This window comes from Numenius arquata, chromosome 20 (genome assembly GCF_964106895.1).
Source record: "Numenius arquata chromosome 20, bNumArq3.hap1.1, whole genome shotgun sequence".
Classification (NCBI taxonomy): domain Eukaryota; kingdom Metazoa; phylum Chordata; class Aves; order Charadriiformes; family Scolopacidae; genus Numenius; species Numenius arquata.
Genome location: NC_133595.1, coordinates 1,023,374 through 1,041,705, shown reverse-complemented (window position 1 = coordinate 1,041,705; position 18,332 = coordinate 1,023,374). Strand labels below are relative to the sequence as shown.

Genomic DNA, 18,332 nt, shown 5'->3' with positions numbered 1-18,332 from the left:
CTCCTGCTCCCCACTCACGGTAGGTGGTGGCACCGCTGGGCTGGATTGTCACCACAATGGAGATTTCCTTGGTGGTGGCCCCACTGGTCACCCGGCACACGTACTCGCCCGAGTCGGCCGCTGTCACCTGCAGCAGCCGCAGCCGGGAGCCGGACATCTGTGGGGAGGGGACACGGGGGTCACGAGCTTGCACGGGGCCATCTGTGATTGAACAAGGCCACTCAAGCTTGCATGGGGCCACCTGGGCTTCCACAGACCCGCCTGGGCTTCCATGGGGTGACTTGGGCTTCCATGGGGTCATCTGGACTTGCATGGGCCATGGAGGCTTTCCTGGTGCTATTGGTTTGAATGGGCCACCTGGACTTGCATGGGTCCACCGGGGCTTGCATGGAGGCCACCAGGGTTTGCATGGTGCCACCTGGGCTTGCATTGGACCACCTGGGCTTGCATGGAGGCCACCACGGCTTGCATGGGACCCACCAGGGCTTGCACGATGCCATTTGGGTTTGCATGGGCCACCTGGGCTTGCATGGGACTATCCAGGCTACTTGGGCTTGCACAGAGCCATGGGTCAACCCCAACCACCCCCCTTGGGGACGTCCCCCTCCGCGTCCCCTACCTGGTGCTTGGCTGGGAGGGACCCCCCGCGCTTGTACCAGGTGACGGTGGCCTGCGCGGGGCTGGCAATGACGCAGTTGAGGTCCAGGGTCTGTCCCTCGGCCACAGGGGATGACAAGGATGAGGACTCAATGCGCAAGGGGGTTGTGCTGCCCGGAGCTGGGGACCAAGATGGGTTAGAGGCTGTGGCCACCACCAAGTGTGACCCTCCAAGGGACACCAGGAGCCTGGGAAGCCCCACATGGGTGGCTTCCCCAGGGAGTGATCCATCTCAGACCTGTGGACACCACAGGGCAGTGCCATCCACCCACAGGTAATGTCCCCGTCCCCTCTGGTCCCTACTCACGGTAGGCATTAGCCCCGCTGGGCTGGATTGTCACCATGACAGAGGTTTCCTTGGTGGTGGCCCCACTGGTCACCCGGCACACGTACTCGCCCGAGTCGGCCGCTGTCACCTGCAGCAGTCGTAGCCGGGAGCCGGACATCTGTGGGGAGGGGACACAGGGGTCACCAGAGCCGTTTGGGCTTCCATGGGGCTGCTGGGACTTGCACAGGGTCATTTGGACTTCTGTGGAGTGAGCTGGATTTGCATGGGGCAACTTGGGCTTGCACGGGCTACTTGGGCTTGCACGCGCTATGTGGGCTTGCACGGGGCCACCAGGGCTTGCAAGGGCCACCCGGGCTTGCATGGGCCATCTAGGCTTGCACAGGCCACCTGGGTTTGCATGGGGCCACCAGAGCTTCCATGGGGCCACCTGGGTTTGCATGGGGCCACTAAAGCTTGCATGGGCCACCAAGGCTTGCATGGGCCACCAGGGCTTGCAAAGGCCACCAGACTTTGCATGGGCTACTCAGGCTTGCACGGGGCCACCAGGGCTTGCAAAGGCCACCAGACTTTGCGTGGGCTACTCAGGCTTGCATGGGGCCACCTGGGTTTGCATGGGCCACCTGAGCTTGTGTGGGCTACTTGGGCTTGCAGGGGGCCACCTAACCTTGCACAGGCCTGTGGGTCAAAACCAACCACCTCCTTTGGGGACATCCCCCTCCGCGTCCCCTACCTGGTGCTTGGCCGGGAGGGACCCCCCGCGCTTGTACCAGGTGACGGTGGCCTGTGCGGGGCTGGCGATGACGCAGTTGAGGTCCAGGGTCTGTCCCTCGGTCACGGTGGAGGACGGGGACTCGATGCGCAGGGGGTTTGTGTTGCCCAGGGCTGGGGACCAAGAAGGGAAGGTGACACCGGTGACCACAGCAGAGGCACGTGAGACACGGCTCAGTGCTGTGGCACATGGGGACACCCAGCTGGCACTGTCACCCACCCTGTCCCCACTCACGGTATGCGCTGGCCCCGCTGGGCTGGATTGTCACCATGACAGAGGTTTCCTTGGTGGTGGCCCCGCTGGTCACCCGGCACACGTACTCGCCCGAGTCGGCCGCTGTCACCTGCAGCAGGCGTAGCCGGGAGCCGGACATCTGTAGGGAGGGGACACAGGGGTCACCAGAGCCGTTTGGGCTTCCATGGGGCTGCTGGGACTCGCATGGGGCCATTTGGACTTGTATGGGGGTCACCTGGTCTTGCACAGGACCACTCAAGCTTGCCCAAGTGCCATCTGGGCTTGCATAGAGCCACTTGGGCTTGCAAAAGTGCCAGTTGGTTTTGCATGGGGCCACCAGAGCTTGCACGGGGCCACCTGGGCTTGCACAGGACCATGGGTCAACCCCAACCACCGCCCCTTGGGGACATCCCCCTCCGTGTCCCCTACCTGGTGCTTGGGTGGGAGGGACCCCCCGCGTTTGTACCAGGTGACGGTGGCCTGTCCCTGGCCGGCCACCATGCAGTTGAGGTCCAGGCTCTGTCCCTCGGCCACGGTGGATGAGGATGCCTCAATCCGGACAGGGACACCTGAAGCTGGTGGCCCTGGGTGGGAGGACAGAGCTGTGACCACCCGTTGAGGACCAGCATGTGTCCCCCTGGTGCCACCGAGCCCAGTCTCACCGTAGGATGAGCCGGATGCGGCCACGACGGTGACGATGACGGACGCCTCCCGGACGGTGGTCCCAAAGCTCGCCCGACACACGTACTCCCCTGAATCGGCCGCCGTGACGTGGGGGACACGGAGCCGGGACCCCGAAACCTGGGGTTGGGGACATGCATCGGTGTCACGCAGTGGGGGATAGGGCAGGATTTGGGGTGCTGCCTGCTCTGCCTGTGCCCTACCTGGTGGCCGGCAGGCAAGGAGCCACCGCGCTTGTACCACGTCACGGTGGCAGGGCCGGACCCTGCCACCAGGCAGTCGAGGTCCAGGGTCTGTCCCTCACTGACGGACGGGGACGAGGACTCGATGCGGACGGGTGGCGTTGTCCCTGTGGGGAGGAAAAGGAGGGGACACGGGTGGGTTGCAGCCCCCCCTGAAACTGTCCCCCTAACCCCGCTGGTGTCCCCCACCCGCCTCACCTGGCACCACTGCCACCTCGATGGCGGCGCGGGCCGTGCCGGCAGCGCTGGTGCCCACGCAGAGGTAGACGCCACTGTCGGCTGCCGTCACGGCGGGGATGACCAGGGTGGCGATGTCACCGTGCTCGGCGCGGGACTGCGGCACGAGGGCGGGTGTGAGCGGCACCTGCAGTGCACCCACACCACCACCCCCCCTGCCACCGGCAGCACCCAAGGGTGCCAGCCCCTGGCTCACCTGCAGTGGGAGGGTGCCCCCCTGCTTCTCCCAGGTGATGGTGGCGGTGGGTGACCCCGAGACCCGGCAGTAGAGCCGCACTGTGGAGCCCTCCTGCACCTCTGTCCGCTCCGGGCTCACCTGCACCTGGGGGGCGCCAGCCGCTGCAGGAAGCGGGGGGTCAGGGCGATGCCGGGGGGCTGGGGGAAATGGGAGTGATGGGGACAATAGGGGTGACAGAGATGATAGGGACAATGGGGATGATGGGGGTGACAGGGATGATGGGGATGACAGGGATGGGGATAACGAGGATGATAGGGGACAGAGATGAAGACAATGGGGGTGACAGGGACAAGGGGGATGACGGGGATGGTGGGGATGATGGGGATGATGGGAGTGACAGGGACGATGGGGACAATGGGATGATGGGGGATGATAGTGACAATGGAGGTGATGGGGACACTGGGGGTGACAGGGATGATGAGGATGATGGGAACAGTGGGGATGATACGGGCGACAGGGATGATGGGGACAATGAAGATGATGGGGACAATGGGATGAGGGGGGATGAAGGGGATGAAGAAGACAATGGGGGTGACAGGGATGATGGGGATAGTGGGGGTGATGAGGATGATGGAGGTGACAGGGACAATGGAGACAACAGGATGACAGGGGATGATAGGGATAAGGGGGGTGATGGGGACAATGGGGGTGATGGGGATGATGGGAACAGTAGGGATGATGGGGTTGATGAGGATGATGGGGACAACGAGGATGATGGGGACAATGGAATAATGGGGATGGACAATAGGGATGAAGGGGATGATGGAGACAATGGGGGTGACAGGGACAATGAGGACAATGGGGGTGATGGGGACAATGGGGCATGACAGAGATGATGGAGATGACAGGGATGATGGTGACAGGGATGATGAGGGTGACGGGGATGATGAGGGTGACGGGGATGATGCAGGTGATGGGAATGATGGGGACAATGGGATGATGGAGATGGATGACGGGGATGATGGGGGGGTGACAGAGACAACAGGGATGATGTGGACAACAGGGGTGACAGGGATGACGGGAACAATGGGAATGACGGGGGTGACAGGGATGATGTAGATGATGAGGACGATGGGGATGATGGGGCAACAGGGGTGACAGGGATGACAGAAGATGATGGGGGATGATGGAGATGATGAGGGATGATGGAGATGATGGGACGATGGGGACGATGGGGATGGACCACAGGGATGACCAGGATGATGGGGACGATGGGGACGATGCTCACCTTGCACGTGGAGGAAGGCCCGTGCCGTGTGCTGCCCGGCGCTGCTGCGTGCCCGACACGTGTAGTGCCCCTCGTCAGAGGGCTCGACGGCGCTGAAACGCAGCGTCCCGCCCTGGACCACTGCCTGCGGCGGCAGCGCACCTGCGGCGACACGGCCCGGCGTCACCCCCCCCCAGTCACCTTGTCCCCAAACCCAGGGCCGGTGTCCCCTCCATCCCTGGTGGGCACCTACCGAGCCACTCGAGGGTGGGCAGGGGGTTGCCGGTGGCCACGCAGCGGAACTCGGCTGGCTGCCCCGGTGCCACGCTCAGCTGTGCCGGCTCCACGGCGGCGGTGGGGGCGGCGGCGGTGCCAGCTGTGGTGACACCCGTGGAGGGGGGCTCAGGGCTCGCCAAGGCACCCCCCCCATGGTGCTGGCCCCAGGCAGTGGGAAGCGGGGTGGGGGGCAGCGGGGTGCAGCCGGTGGCGAGGTGCATGGTAGAGCCCCGGCATGCAGTGGGTGGGGGAGAGTGAGTGCCCCCCCCCCGCCGAACCCCTCCCGCGGTGACTTACCCGGTCTGTGCCCCTCCATAAACTCAACGGGTCCGTAAAACATCTGAGTCTTCGAGGGGGCTGCAAGAGGGTGCGGGTCTCAGGAGAGCATGCCCATCGCCCTGGCGTCTGGGCACCAAGAGAGCCCATTGCCCTGGCATCTGGACACTAAGCATGCCCATCACCCCAGCATCTGGGCACTGAACCTGCCCATCACCCCGGTGCCTGGGTGCCCATCACCCCACCATCTGGGTGACAAGTGTGTCCATCACCCTGGTATCTGGGCAGCACGTGTGCCCATCACCTTGGAGTCCAGACACCAACCATCCCCATCGCTCCAGCATCTCGGCAGCAAGCATGCCTGTCACCCTGCCATCTGGGTGGCAAACCTGTCCATCTCCCCAGCACCTGGGTGCCCACCACCCTAGTGTCTGGGCACTGAACCTGGTCACCACCCCAGCATCAGGGTGCCCACCACCCCGGCATCTTGGCTGTCCATCACCCTAGTGTCTGGGCACTGAAACTGCCCATCACCCTGACATCTGGGCACCCACCACCCTGGCATCTGGGCACTGAACGTGCCCATCACCCTGGCACGTAGACACTGAATGTGCCCATCACCCTGGTGTCTGGGCACCCACCACCCTGGCATCTGGGTACCCATCACAGTGGTGTCAGGGCACCCATCACCCTGGCGTCTGGGCACTGAACCTGCCCATCACCCTGGTGTCTGGGTGCCCATCACCCTGCTATGTGGGCATTGCACGTGCCCATCACGGTGGCATCTGGCTGCCCACCACCCTGGCATCTGGGCACCAGCCCGGCGCCTGGTCGCCTGGGGGCTCACCCTGGACGTAGAGCGTGGCGGTGCCCTCGTCCATGTCCAGCATGTTGGAGCCGGTGCAGACGTAGACGCCGGCGTCCTCGGGGCGCACGCGGCGCAGGGTGAGGATGCCGTTGAAGTCGACGGCGCCGGCGGGCAGCGTCCCGTGGTTCTGCCGCGTCCACACCAGCGTGTAGGCGGGCGACTGGCGGGGAGAGAGCGGGGAGAGAGGCCTGAGGCCACGGGGATGGGCACACACGGCAGGCAGGGGGTTGGGGCGGGGTGGGGGGGGGAATGCAGGCCCGTTTAGGCACCCACCGGGGAGAGGTGGGCACCCAGGGGTGCATGGGGGGGTTCCTTACGGCTGGATGGGCAACCAGGTGTGTCCCTGTGCCCTGCATGTCCCCATGGGCACCCAGGGATGTCCCCCATGTCCTGCATGGCCCCGTGAGCACCCATGTGCCCTGGGTGTCCCCTTGGGCACCCAGGGGCATCCCTGTGCCCTGCACGGTCCTGTGATCACCCACGTGCCCTGGATGATCCCATAGGCAGATAAGGGTGTCCTTGTGCCTGCGTGTCCCCATGGGCACCCAGAGATGTCCCTGTGCCCTCCGTGGCCCTGCGGGCATCAATGCGTTCTGCATGTCCCCATGGACACCCTGTGGGCATCCATGTGCTCTGGATGTCCCTGTGCTCTGCATATCCCCATGGGCATTCATGGGTGTCCCTGTGTCCTGCATGTCCCCATGGGCACCCAGGGGTGTCCCTGTTCCTTGCATGACCCTGTGGCCACCCATGCACCCTGCACACCACCATGGACACTCAGGAGTGTCCCTGTGCCCTGCATGTCCCCATGGGCACCCCAAGGGTGCCCCTGTGCCCGCCATAGCCCCATGGGCACCTAGGGGTGTCCCTGCACCCTGCATGGTCCTGTGGCCACCCATGTGCCCTGGATGATCCCATGAACACCTAGGGATGTCCCTGTGTCCTGCATGGCCCCATGGATACCCAGCAATGCCCCCATACCCTGCATGTCCCCATAGGCACCAATGTGCCCTGTACGGCCCCATGGGCACCCAGGGGTGTCCCCTGTGCCCTCCATGGTCCCGTGGCCACCCATGTACCTTGCATGTCCCCATGGGCACCCAGGGATGTCCTTGTGCCCTCCGTGGCCCCGTGGGCACCCATGGGTGTCCCTGTGCCCTGTATGGTCCTGTGGCCACTAAGGGGTGTCCCTGTGCCCTCCATTGCCCTGTGAGCACCCATGGGTGTCCCCTGTGCCCTGCATGATCCCATGGCCAGCTGTGTGCCCTGCATGACCCCGTGAACACCCAGAGACATCCCCATGCCCTGTGTGTCCCCATGGACACCCATGTACCCTACAGGTCTCCATGGGCACCCAGGGATCTCCCTGTGCCCCGCATGTCCCCATGGGCACCCAGGGGTTCCCACCTGCCCCTCGCCACACCGTGCCCCCCACCCCTCACCTTGCTCTTGGCCGTGCAGACGAAGGTGACGTCGGCCCCGGGCTTCACCCGCTGCACCCGCTTCTCCTCCACGGTGACGGTGATGGGTTTGCCGGGGGTCTCTGCGCCCAGAGGGGAGAGAGCTGAGCCCTGCTCCTCCCCTCCATCCCCATGTGTCCGTCCCCCCTCCCTCCCTCCCTCCCCCCGCTCAGTGACAATGACCCACCGGTGACGATGACCTCGGCGCGGCTGGCGTTGCTGTACCGCAGGTTGCGGCAGGAACAGACGTAGACACCGGCTTCGGAGGGCTGGATGCTGGCAAAGTGCAGCTCCTCGCCTGGGGAGGGGACAGGGGGGTGACACCCCACATCCCCTGTCGTCCCCCCACCACCCCCCACCCTCCCCCCGCCTTGGGGACACCCGAGTCCCCTCCCCGAGCCACCCCAATACCTTGTCGCCGGCTCTGGGCGCCCTCGGGGAGGGGTCTCCCGTCTTCTCGCCCCCAGTGGTAGTAGAAGGGGGGGTCACCGCTGGCCTGGCACCGCAGGGTGACGGCGCTGCCCTGGGCCACCGTGGTGCGCGGCGGGTGGACGCGGACGGCCAGCGGGACCGGGGACCCCGCGGGGACACAGGCCTGGCCTCGTGCCGTGGGGTCACCCACGTAGCCAGGGGCGCAGCTGCAGGGGGGGGGAAAAGGGGGAGTACGTATTGGGGTGGGGGTATCGGGAAGCGAATGGCGGGGGGAGGTTAGTGGGGTGCATATATGGGGGTGGGTGAGGCCATTGGGGTGCATGTACTGGAGTGGGTATACTGGGGTGAGCATATTGGGGTGCCTATAGTGGGGTGAGCTCACTGGGGTGCATATATTGGGGTGGGTATAGGGGGGTGAGCATATTGGGGTGCATATATTGGGGTGAGCCCATCAGAGGGGGTATACTGGGGTGCATAAACTGCAGTGAGCATTGTGGGGTGCCTATAGCGGGGTGGGCATGTTGGGGTGCATATATGGGTGATGCCATTGGGGTGCATATACTGGAGTGGGTATATTGGGGTGAGCATATTGGGGTGCCTATAGCAGGGTGAGCCCATCAGAGGAGGTATATTGGGGTGGGTATAGAGGGTTGAGAATATTGGGGTGCCTATATTGGGGTGAGCTCATTGGGGTGCATATACTGGGGTGGGTATATTGGGGTGAGCTTACTGGGGTGCATACTTTGGGGTGAGCTATCAGAGGGGGGACATTGGGGTGAGCATATTGGGGTGCCTATAGCAGGGTGGGTACAGCAGGGTGAGCATATTGGGGTGCCTATAGTGGGTTGAGCTCATTGGGGTGCATATATTGGGGTGGGTATAGGGGGGTAAGCATATTGGGGTGCATATATTGGGGTGAGCCCATCAGAAGGGGTATACTGGGGTGCATAAACTGCAGTGAGCATTGTGGGGTGCCTATAGCGGGGTGGGTATAGTGGGGTGGGCATGTTGGGGTGCATATATGGGGGAAAGCCCATCAGGGTGAATATATTGGGGTGCATATTATTGGGGGTGCAAATTAATGGGGGAGAGAGCCCATTGGGGTGCATATAGCAGGGTGAGCCTATCAGAGTGGGCATACTGGGGTGGGTATATTGGGGTGAGCATATCGGGGTGCATATAGCAGGGTGAGCCATCAGGGTGGGTATACTGGGGTGAGCATATTGGGGTGCACGCATCAGGGTGAGCCCATTAGGAGGCTTATATTGGGGTGAGCTCATAGGGGTGGGTATATCAGGGTGCGTATAGTGGGGTGGGTATAGTGGGGTGACCACATGCGGTTGAGCCCATCCAAGTGGTTATACTGGGGTCAGCATTTCGGAGTGGGTATAGTGGGGTGAGCACATCAGGGTGAGTACATTGGGGTGAGCACATTGGGGTGGGTATACTGGGGTGGGTATACTGGGGTGGGTATACTGGGGTGGGTACATTGGGGTGAGCACATCGGGGTGACTATATCAGGGTGGGCATAAGGGTGAGCACATCGAGGTGGGGATATCGGGGTGAGTATATTGGAGTGTGTATATCGGGGTGGGTATATTTGGGTGCATATATCAGGGTGGGTCTATCAGGGGAGTCCATCAGGGTGAGTATATCGAGGTGGGTATATTGGGGTAGATATATCAAAGTGGGTATATCAGGGTGACCCCATCAGGGTGAGTATATCGGGGTGGGTATATTGGGGTGAGCACATCAGGGTGACTATAGCAGGGTGGGTATAAGGGTGAGCACGATGGGGTGGGTATACTGGGGTGGGTATACTGGGGTGGGTATATCGCGGTGGGTATATCAGGGTGAGTATATCGGGGTGAGTATATTGGGGTGGGTATATCGGGGTGAGTATATCGGGGTGGGTATACTGAGGTGGGTATATCAGGTGGGTATATCGGGGTGGGTATATCGCAGTGAGCCCATCAGGGTGAGTATATCGGGGTGGGTATAAGGGTGAGCATCGCAGGGTGGGTATATCGAGGCGGGTATATCAGGGCGGGTATATCGGGGGAACCCATCGGGGTGAGCAAATTGAGGTGGGTATATCGGGGTGAGTATATCGGACTGGGCACTTTTGGGGGGGGTATATTGGGGTGAGCATGTCGGGGTGGGTATGTTGGGGTGAGCTCATTGGTGTGGGTATTTGGGGGTGAGTACATGGGGATGGGTATAAGGGGGTGGGTACATGGGGGTGGGTACACGGGGGTGTGTGTATATTGGGGTGAGCTCACTGGGGTGGGTACATGGGGGTGCCAGCTGCCCCGCCACAACCCTCACCGCTCGCAGTACTGCCCCGTGTAGCCCGGCTCGCAGGCGGTGCAGCGGTACCCGCTGCCTCCCAGACTCTCACAGGTCCTGGAGAACCTGCGGGGACAGAGCAAGGTCAGGGCGCATCCCCTCCCCGGCACCCCCCCAACCCCAGCGCTGGCACTCACTGGTTTTCGGGGTACGGGAGGGGACAGGCGCAGGGCTGGCAGTCCTCGGGGGTACCAGCGGTGGCATCCCCGTAGAAACCGGGGGCACACTGGTCACAGAAATCCCCCGCTGTGTTGTGCAAGCATCCCTGGGGGGGGGGGAAAGAAATATTTGGGGGGTGCACAGCTGGGATGACACTCCAGCCCCCCCCCCAAAAAAAAACCTGCTTAATATGAAGACTTACGGAGCAGATGCCGCTCTCGGGGTGGCAGCTCTCCGAATGCCCGTTGCATTCACAGAGCTCGCAGTGCCCCAGGTACAGCCCCCCCCCGGTGCGGGTGTAACCGGGGGCACAATCCTGCCAAGAGGAAAAAAAGAAGGGGGGGTGTCAGTGTTGTGACCCCCAATCCTCAAATATCCCTGGGAAGGGGAAGGGGGATGATGGTGGGGATGATGGTGGGGATGACGAGGGGATGATGGAGGCTCACCTGGCAGGAGAGCCCATGGTACCCAGGGGGGCAGCGGCATTCCTCCACCTCGGGGGCTGGGGGGAGGCCGGGCTGGGGGGGCACAGCCGTATCCATGGTGATGTCTGCGATGCTGGATGCGGCCGTGCTGGTGGAGAAGGTGGCGCGGATGAGGATCTCATCCAGGTCGGCCAAAGCCATCAGGAGATGCTCCCGTGTCGCCGGTTGTCCGTCCGGCCGCTGCCAGTGTTGCTGCGGACGGAGGGGAAGGTCAAGGGGGGACACACTGGCTTGGTGCATCCTGGGGACAGGGGACTTCAGGGAGAAAAGCCACCCACCCCCTCCTACCTCCCGAAAAATGATCTCAAAGGCCTGGGGGGTCCGCGGGGGCAGGTCGGGTTGATACGCCACCAGTGTGATGTCATTGCCCTGTGGATATGGGATGGTAAGGGGAGGTCCCAGTGCCACCCTGTCCCCCCACCGCCACCACCCTGTCCCCCCCATACCGTGATCTGGATGTCGGCATCAGGCAGGGGGGCTCCTTGCCCCCCCGGGGTGTAGGTCAGGGTGTAGCGGAGGCGCCCACCGTAGGAGCCCACCTGTATGGGAAGATGGGGATGGGGATGGGATGGGGATGTGGACAGGAAAAGGGAAGAAGAGAACAGGATAGGGATGGGGTAGGAACAGGATGGGACAGGGATGGAAATGGGAACAGGATGGGGATGGGATGGATATGGAATGGGGACGGGATTAGGATGGGAATGGGACGCAAAAGGGGATGAGGATGGGATGGGGAAGGGGGGCAGGGAAAAGGAAGAAAGAGGAAGAGGATGGGGATGGGATGGGACAGGATAGGGATTGGGATGAGGAATGGGGTGGGGGTGGGAAAGGGATGGGGAGCAGGGAAGGGAAGAGAAAGGGGATGGGATGGGGAAAGTGAAAGGGAAGAGGATGGGGATGGGGAAGAGAGAAGGAAGGGGATGGGAGAGGGGAAGAGGATGGGGTTGGGATAGAAGGAAAAAGAAAAAAGGAAAAAAAGGAAAAAAGCGGGCAATGGGGGGGGGAGCTGCTCCCACCTCCCCCTCCAACAGAGCCATGGGGCGAGCCCCCAGGGGTGCCCACGGGGAGCGGGTGCAGCCGCTGCCAGGCTGGGTGCTCCCATGGGCACCCCTGTCCCTTGGGGTGGGGGCACCCCCCTACCTTGTCCCCCTGGTAGGGGGGTGGCAGCTGCCAGTAGTAAGAGTCGGGGGGCAGCTCCCCGAATCGGTCGTAGGTCAAACGGGGCTGGGGGGCGCCCGGTTCCACCCTGAAGCCGGTGCCCACCCGGGTGCTGCGCTGCCGGTTCACCAAGGCGAACCCCTGGGGGTTCCCAGGGGCGAAGGGCGCCCGGACCTATGGGATGGGGATAGGGGTCAGTGGGGTCGGGGACATCTGAGGACATCCGAGGACATCCGGGGACACTGCGGGGGACACACTCACGGTGCCGCGGGCGTAGGTGGTGCTGGTGCAGTGCTGGACGATGCCCATGCAGAAGCAGGGCAGGCAGCCGGCCGGCTCGCTGGCACTCAGGTGGAAATGGTGGGGACGGCAGGTGGCACAGTGGGGACCCTCCACGTTGGACTGGTGGGGGGGGGGGACACGGTAACATCACCCTGTCACCCCCTCCAGGTCTGGGGACACACCGGGGATGGGGGGGACAGGGCTCACCTTGCAGTGGCACTGCCCGTCGGCGCCGCAGCCCTCGCCGATGCTGCCGCGTGGGTCACACTGGCACTGCCCACTGGGGACACCCGGCTCTGGGGGGGGGACAGCAGTTAGGCAGGACCCCCCCCCCCTCAGTGCCACTGCAGGGGACACCGCCTCATCCCCTCCCCGTGGCACTCACCTCGGCACGGCTCTCCCCGCAGCGGGTCGCCCACGTACCCGGGTGAGCACCTAAAGTAGGGGGGGACCAGAAAAGGTCAATGAGGGGGGGTTGCACCCCAAAAACCACCCCCCCACACCTCACCCCGTTGTCCCCTGGCACCTCTCGCAGAGGCGCCCGCTGTATCCTGGGGCGCAGGCGCTGCAGGTGGGCTGCCCATCTGTGTCCTCGAAGCAGCTCTTGGTCACCCTGTGGAGGGGACAAGGGGACAGGTGAGCCCCCATCAGTGTCCTCAGGGATGTGGCAGGGGCTGGGGTGGGGGTAGGGGCACCTACTGGGTGTCACCGTGTGGTCCATGGCAGGGACAGGGCTGGCAGTCACCCGGGGTCCCCCGGGTGGCATCGCCGTAGTAGCCAGGCTGACACTTGTCACATTGGTCACCCTCCGTGTGATCCCGGCAGCCCTGCAAAGGAGGGAGGAGATGACAGCGCCGGTGGCACCACCATGGGTGTCCCTGGGGGGGTCCCCCACTGTCCCCAGCTCACCTGGCAGATGCCGGTCTCGGGGTGGCACTCACTGGCGTGGCCATGGCATTGGCACGGCTCGCAGGTGCCCAGGTAGAGCCCGGTGGTGCTGCGGGTGTAGCCGGTGTCACAGTCCTGCAGAGGGGACACAGGGACAAGCAGGGTGGGCCACTGCTCATTGTCCCCAAGGCCGGGGTGAGGGGACACCGAGGGTCTCACCTGGCAGGAGGCACCGCGGTAGCCGGCGGGGCAAGTGCAATCCTCCACCTCCAGCGCCGGCGGGCGGCCGGTGGCGTGTGGCACCGCCACGTCCAGGCTGACATCGGCCAGTCTGCGGGGAGAGAGGGGATGTCCCCACCGCCCTGCCCGCCCGCGTCCCCGTGTCCCCAGTATCCGTCCCTGGCCCCCCGTACCTGGTCTCCTCTGGTTGATCCGAGTAGGACGCCCGGATCATGAAGAGGTCGACGTCGGCCAAAGCCATCAGGAGATGCTCGCGGGTGGCATCGCGCCCGTCCGCCCGGCGCCAGGCACGCTGCGGGGACAACCAGGGGGTGACTGCTGTGTCCCCAACCCACGCTGGCATCAGAGGGGGGCACCCGCAGGTCCTCACCTCACGGAAGGGCACGGTGACGGTGGTGGGGACACCGGAGGGGAAGCTGGCACCGGAGAAGTGCTCCAGGAGGATGCCGTTGCCCTGCAGCAGGACGTCGGGCTGGCGCGGCAAAGGCTGGGCGCCCGCCGGTGCCCGGTGCGTCACCGTGTACCGCAGCTCGCCGCCGTACGATGTCACCTGCGGGGTGGGACACGGCGAGGCTCAGCTGGGCTGGGGGACGTCCACCTCGTCCCCCAGCCGTCCCCGGCGCTGGCACCTTGTCCCCGGCGAAGGGCGCGGGCAGCACCCAGTAGTAGACGTCGCGGGGCAGCGGCTGGAAGGCGTCGAAGAGCAGCTCCCGCGGGGAGGAGAAGCGGGCACCGTCGCCCACCGTCTGCGTGCCCGCCAGGTTGGCCAGGCTCAACGGCGGCGTCTCCTCGGCCGTGAGGACCACCTGGAACGGGAAGCGGGAAGGGGCTTGGTGGTGGGCATGGCATGGCATGGCACTACACGGCATGGCATGGCACTACACGGCACGGGGTGGCACTGCAAGGCATGGAGTGGCATAACATGGCACTACATGGCATAGCACAGCACAACATGACAGAGCAAGGCATGACATGGCACAACATGGCACAGCAAGGCACAGCATGGCATGGCACAACATGGCACAGCGTGGCACAGCAAGGCACGGCATAACACAACATGGCACTACATGGCATGGCATGTTGCAGCATGACACAACATGGCACGGCAAGGCACTACATGGCACAGGATGGCATGACAGCATGGCATTGCACAGCATGACATGGCACAACGTGGCACGGCATGACATGGCACAGTACGGCCCGACACAGCATAGCATGGCATGGCACAACATGGCAAGACATGGCAACATGGTAAGACATGGTATAACATTGCATAGCATGACACAACATGGCATGCATGGCATGGCACGGCTTTACATGGCACAGCATGGCAAGACATGGCACGACATTGCATAGCATGGCACAACATGGCACAGCATGCCATAACATGGCGTGACATGGCATAGCATGGCACAATGCGGCATGGCATGGCACGACATGGCTTGACATGATGTAGTGTGGCACAGCATGGCAAGGCACAGCATGGAATAGCATGGCACATATTGGCATGGCATGGCTTGACATGACATAGTATGGGATGGCATGGCATAACACGTCACTATATGGTATGGCATGGCAAAGCATGGCACAGCGTGGCACAGCATGACACTACATGACATCACAAGGCACTAAACGGCACAGCATGGCATGGCATGGCACAGCACAACATAGCACTACATGGCACAACATGGCAAGACATGGCATGACATTGCATAGCATGGCACAACATGGCACAGCATGCCATAACATGGCATGGCATGGCACAGCATGGCACAATGCGGCATGGCATGGCACGACATGGCTTGACATGATGTAGTGTGGCACAGCATGGCAAGGCACAGCATGGAATAACATGGCACATATTGGCATGGCATGGCTTGACATGACATAGTATGGGATGGCATGGCATAACACGTCACTATATGGTATGGCATGGCAAAGCATGGCACAGCGTGGCACAGCATGACACTACATGACATCACAAGGCACTAAACGGCACAGCATGGCATGGCATGGCACAGCACAACATAGCACTACATGGCACAACATGGCAAGACATGGCATGACATTGCATAGCATGGCACAACATGGCACAGCATGCCATAACATGGCATGGCATGGCATAGCATGGCACAATGCGGCATGGCATGGCACGACATGGCTTGACATGATGTAGTGTGGCACAGCATGGCAAGGCACAGCATGGAATAACATGGCACATATTGGCATGGCATGGCTTGACATGACATAGTATGGGATGGCATGGCATAACACGTCACTATATGGTATGGCATGGCAAAGCATGGCACAGCGTGGCACAGCATGACACTACATGGCATCACAAGGCACTAAACGGCACAGCATGGCATGGCATGGCACAGCACAACATAGCACTACATGGCACAACATGGCAAGACATGGCATGACATTGCATAGCATGGCACAACATGGCACAGCATGCCATAACATGGCATGACATGGCACAGCATGGCACAATGCGGCATGGCATGGCACGACATGGCTTGACATGATGTAGTGTGGCGCAGCATGGCAAGGCACAGCATGGAATAACATGGCACATATTGGCATGGCATGGCTTGACATGACATAGTATGGGATGGCATGGCATAACACGTCACTATATGGTATGGCATGGCAAAGCATGGCACAGCATGGCACAGCATGACACTACATGACATCACAAGGCACTAAACGGCACAGCATGGCATGGCATGGCACAGCACAACATAGCACTACATGGCACAACATGGCAAGACATGGCATGACATTGCATAGCATGGCACAACATGGCACAGCATGCCATAACATGGCATGACATGGCACAGCACAACATAGCACTACATGGCACAACATGGCATGACATGGCGAGACATGGCACGACATTGCAGAGCATGGCATAACATGGCATGGCACGCCACAACATGGCATATAATGGCACGGCATGCCACAACATGGCGTGGCGTGGCACGGCATGACATGGCATGGCATTACACAGCACAGCATGGCACGACATGGCACGGCGCGGCATAACATGGCGTGGAATAACACGGAATATAACGGCGTGGCTTGACGTGACACGGTATGGGACTGAACATGGCACAACATGTCCCGACCCGCGGCGGGTACCTGGTGTCGGCTCCACGCGGAGCTGGCGCAGTGCCGCGAGACGCCCATGCAGAAGCACTGCAGGCAGCCCTCGGGGTTGGCCGCGCTCAGGTGGAAGGTGCCGGCGGCGCAGGCGTCGCACAGCCGCCCCCGCACGTTGGGCTGCAGGGGGGGGGGGGGGGGTGGAAGGGGGAGACACACACACACACACACACACACACAGAGGGGTGCCGTGGGTGGGGGTGCCCAAGGCGAGGGGTGGGGGTGGGGATCGGGTGAGCTGGGTGCTGGGGGACTCGGAAATGGGGAATGGGGGGGACTGGGGAGTGGAAATGGTGGGGGGGGGGGGAGGGGAGTGGGACAGGGTGTTGGGGGGATGGACTGGGTGCCATGAGGGGGTTGGATGGGTGCTATGGAGGGTTGGAATGGGTGCTGGGGGGAGGCGTGGGAATAGGTGCTGGGAGGGTTGGACTGGCTGCTGGGAAGGTTTGGAATGGGTGCTGGGGGGGGGTGTTGGACTGGGTAGCCCTGGGATGGGACTGGGTGATGGGGGGGGTGTCAGAATAGGTGCTATGGAGGATTGGACTGGGTGCTGGGTGGGGGGCGTTGGACTGGGTGCCATGGTGGGGGGTCGGAATGGGTGCCAGGACAGGGTTGGACTGGGTGCTGGGGGAGTTGAATGGATGCTGGGAAGTAGGGGTGGAATAGGTGCTGGGGGGGGGGGTCAGACTGGGTGCCATGAGGGGAGTCGGAATGGGTGCTGGGGGAGCTGGACTGGGTACTCCTGGGATGGGACTGGGTGCCGTGGGGGATCAGACTGGGTGCTATGGGGGGGTTGGACAGGGTGCTGGGGGGGGGTTAGACTGGGTGCCATGGCGGGGGGGTTGAACTGGGTGTTGGGGGGGATCGGACTAGCTATGCCTGGAAGGGGACTGGGTGCCACGGTGGGGTCAGAATAGGTGCTATGGGGGATTGGACTGGATGCCCCAAGGATCCCCCTGGGTGCCCCAGGGATAGGACTGGGTGCCGTTGGGGGTCACACTGGGTGCCTCAGGGATCAGACTGGGTGCTGTGGGGGACAGGAGCCCCCAGCCCCCCCTCCCCAGCCCCTGGCCCATACCTTGCAGCGGCACGTGCCACCATCTGCATCGTTGCCCCCGCGGGCGTCACACTTAACGAGCTCCTGGCCTGCAAGCAGCAAGGGTGAGGGTGGGGGGCACCCATGGGTGGTGAAGGGGGGGGGGGACACCCCACAACCAGCACCCACCACTCACCGATCGGGGTGCACTTGCCACCCGGTTGGATGGGGTCTCCCTCATAGCCTGGGGCGCACCTATGGGGATGGGAGAGGTGATGGGTTGGGGGAGTCTTGGGTTGGGGGGGGGGTGGTTTTAGGGACCCCCCCACCCACCTCTCGCAGCGGCGGCCGGCGTAACCAGGGGCACAGGCGTCGCAGGTGGCTTGGCCGTCCGTGTCCAAAAAGCATGACTCCGAAAACCTATGGGTGGATGGTGACGGTGACGTCGGGGGGGTGACATCTAGTGAGGGGCGATGTCCCCTGGGGTTGGCACCCACCTGCGAGACGGCTCGGTGTAGGGACAGGGACAAGGGTGACAGGCGGTGGCCGTCCCCTTGGTGGCATCGCCGAAGAAGCCGGGTTTGCACTTCTCGCACTGGGGACCTTCCGTGTTGTGCTGGCAGTTCTGGGGAACGCACACACGTGTCACAGGGTTGTGGTGGCACCACGTCACATCCCTGTCCCCTTGTCACCCCCTCCAC

General features: G+C 62.8%; 1 protein-coding gene across 1 annotated transcript in view; it reads right to left on the bottom strand.

Moving 5' to 3' along the window:
* Positions 1 to 18,332, bottom strand: part of HSPG2 (heparan sulfate proteoglycan 2) — a 48,716-nt gene that overhangs the window by 16,994 nt on the left and 13,390 nt on the right. The window contains 39 exon segments of the mRNA XM_074161433.1: positions 19 to 157; positions 620 to 777; positions 965 to 1,103; positions 1,677 to 1,828; positions 1,950 to 2,088; positions 2,379 to 2,533; positions 2,612 to 2,750; positions 2,834 to 2,979; positions 3,071 to 3,206; positions 3,306 to 3,448; positions 4,576 to 4,716; positions 4,808 to 4,930; positions 5,128 to 5,187; positions 5,954 to 6,134; positions 7,417 to 7,517; positions 7,622 to 7,732; positions 7,846 to 8,072; positions 10,195 to 10,281; positions 10,353 to 10,480; positions 10,577 to 10,690; positions 10,821 to 11,051; positions 11,148 to 11,228; positions 11,306 to 11,398; positions 12,000 to 12,191; positions 12,279 to 12,419; positions 12,507 to 12,595; positions 12,685 to 12,734; positions 12,826 to 12,912; positions 12,999 to 13,126; positions 13,209 to 13,322; positions 13,407 to 13,518; positions 13,601 to 13,719; positions 13,798 to 13,977; positions 14,057 to 14,233; positions 16,575 to 16,715; positions 17,674 to 17,741; positions 17,828 to 17,886; positions 17,965 to 18,051; positions 18,129 to 18,256. Of these exon segments, the coding sequence (XP_074017534.1) occupies positions 19 to 157; positions 620 to 777; positions 965 to 1,103; positions 1,677 to 1,828; positions 1,950 to 2,088; positions 2,379 to 2,533; positions 2,612 to 2,750; positions 2,834 to 2,979; positions 3,071 to 3,206; positions 3,306 to 3,448; positions 4,576 to 4,716; positions 4,808 to 4,930; positions 5,128 to 5,187; positions 5,954 to 6,134; positions 7,417 to 7,517; positions 7,622 to 7,732; positions 7,846 to 8,072; positions 10,195 to 10,281; positions 10,353 to 10,480; positions 10,577 to 10,690; positions 10,821 to 11,051; positions 11,148 to 11,228; positions 11,306 to 11,398; positions 12,000 to 12,191; positions 12,279 to 12,419; positions 12,507 to 12,595; positions 12,685 to 12,734; positions 12,826 to 12,912; positions 12,999 to 13,126; positions 13,209 to 13,322; positions 13,407 to 13,518; positions 13,601 to 13,719; positions 13,798 to 13,977; positions 14,057 to 14,233; positions 16,575 to 16,715; positions 17,674 to 17,741; positions 17,828 to 17,886; positions 17,965 to 18,051; positions 18,129 to 18,256 (4,996 nt within the window).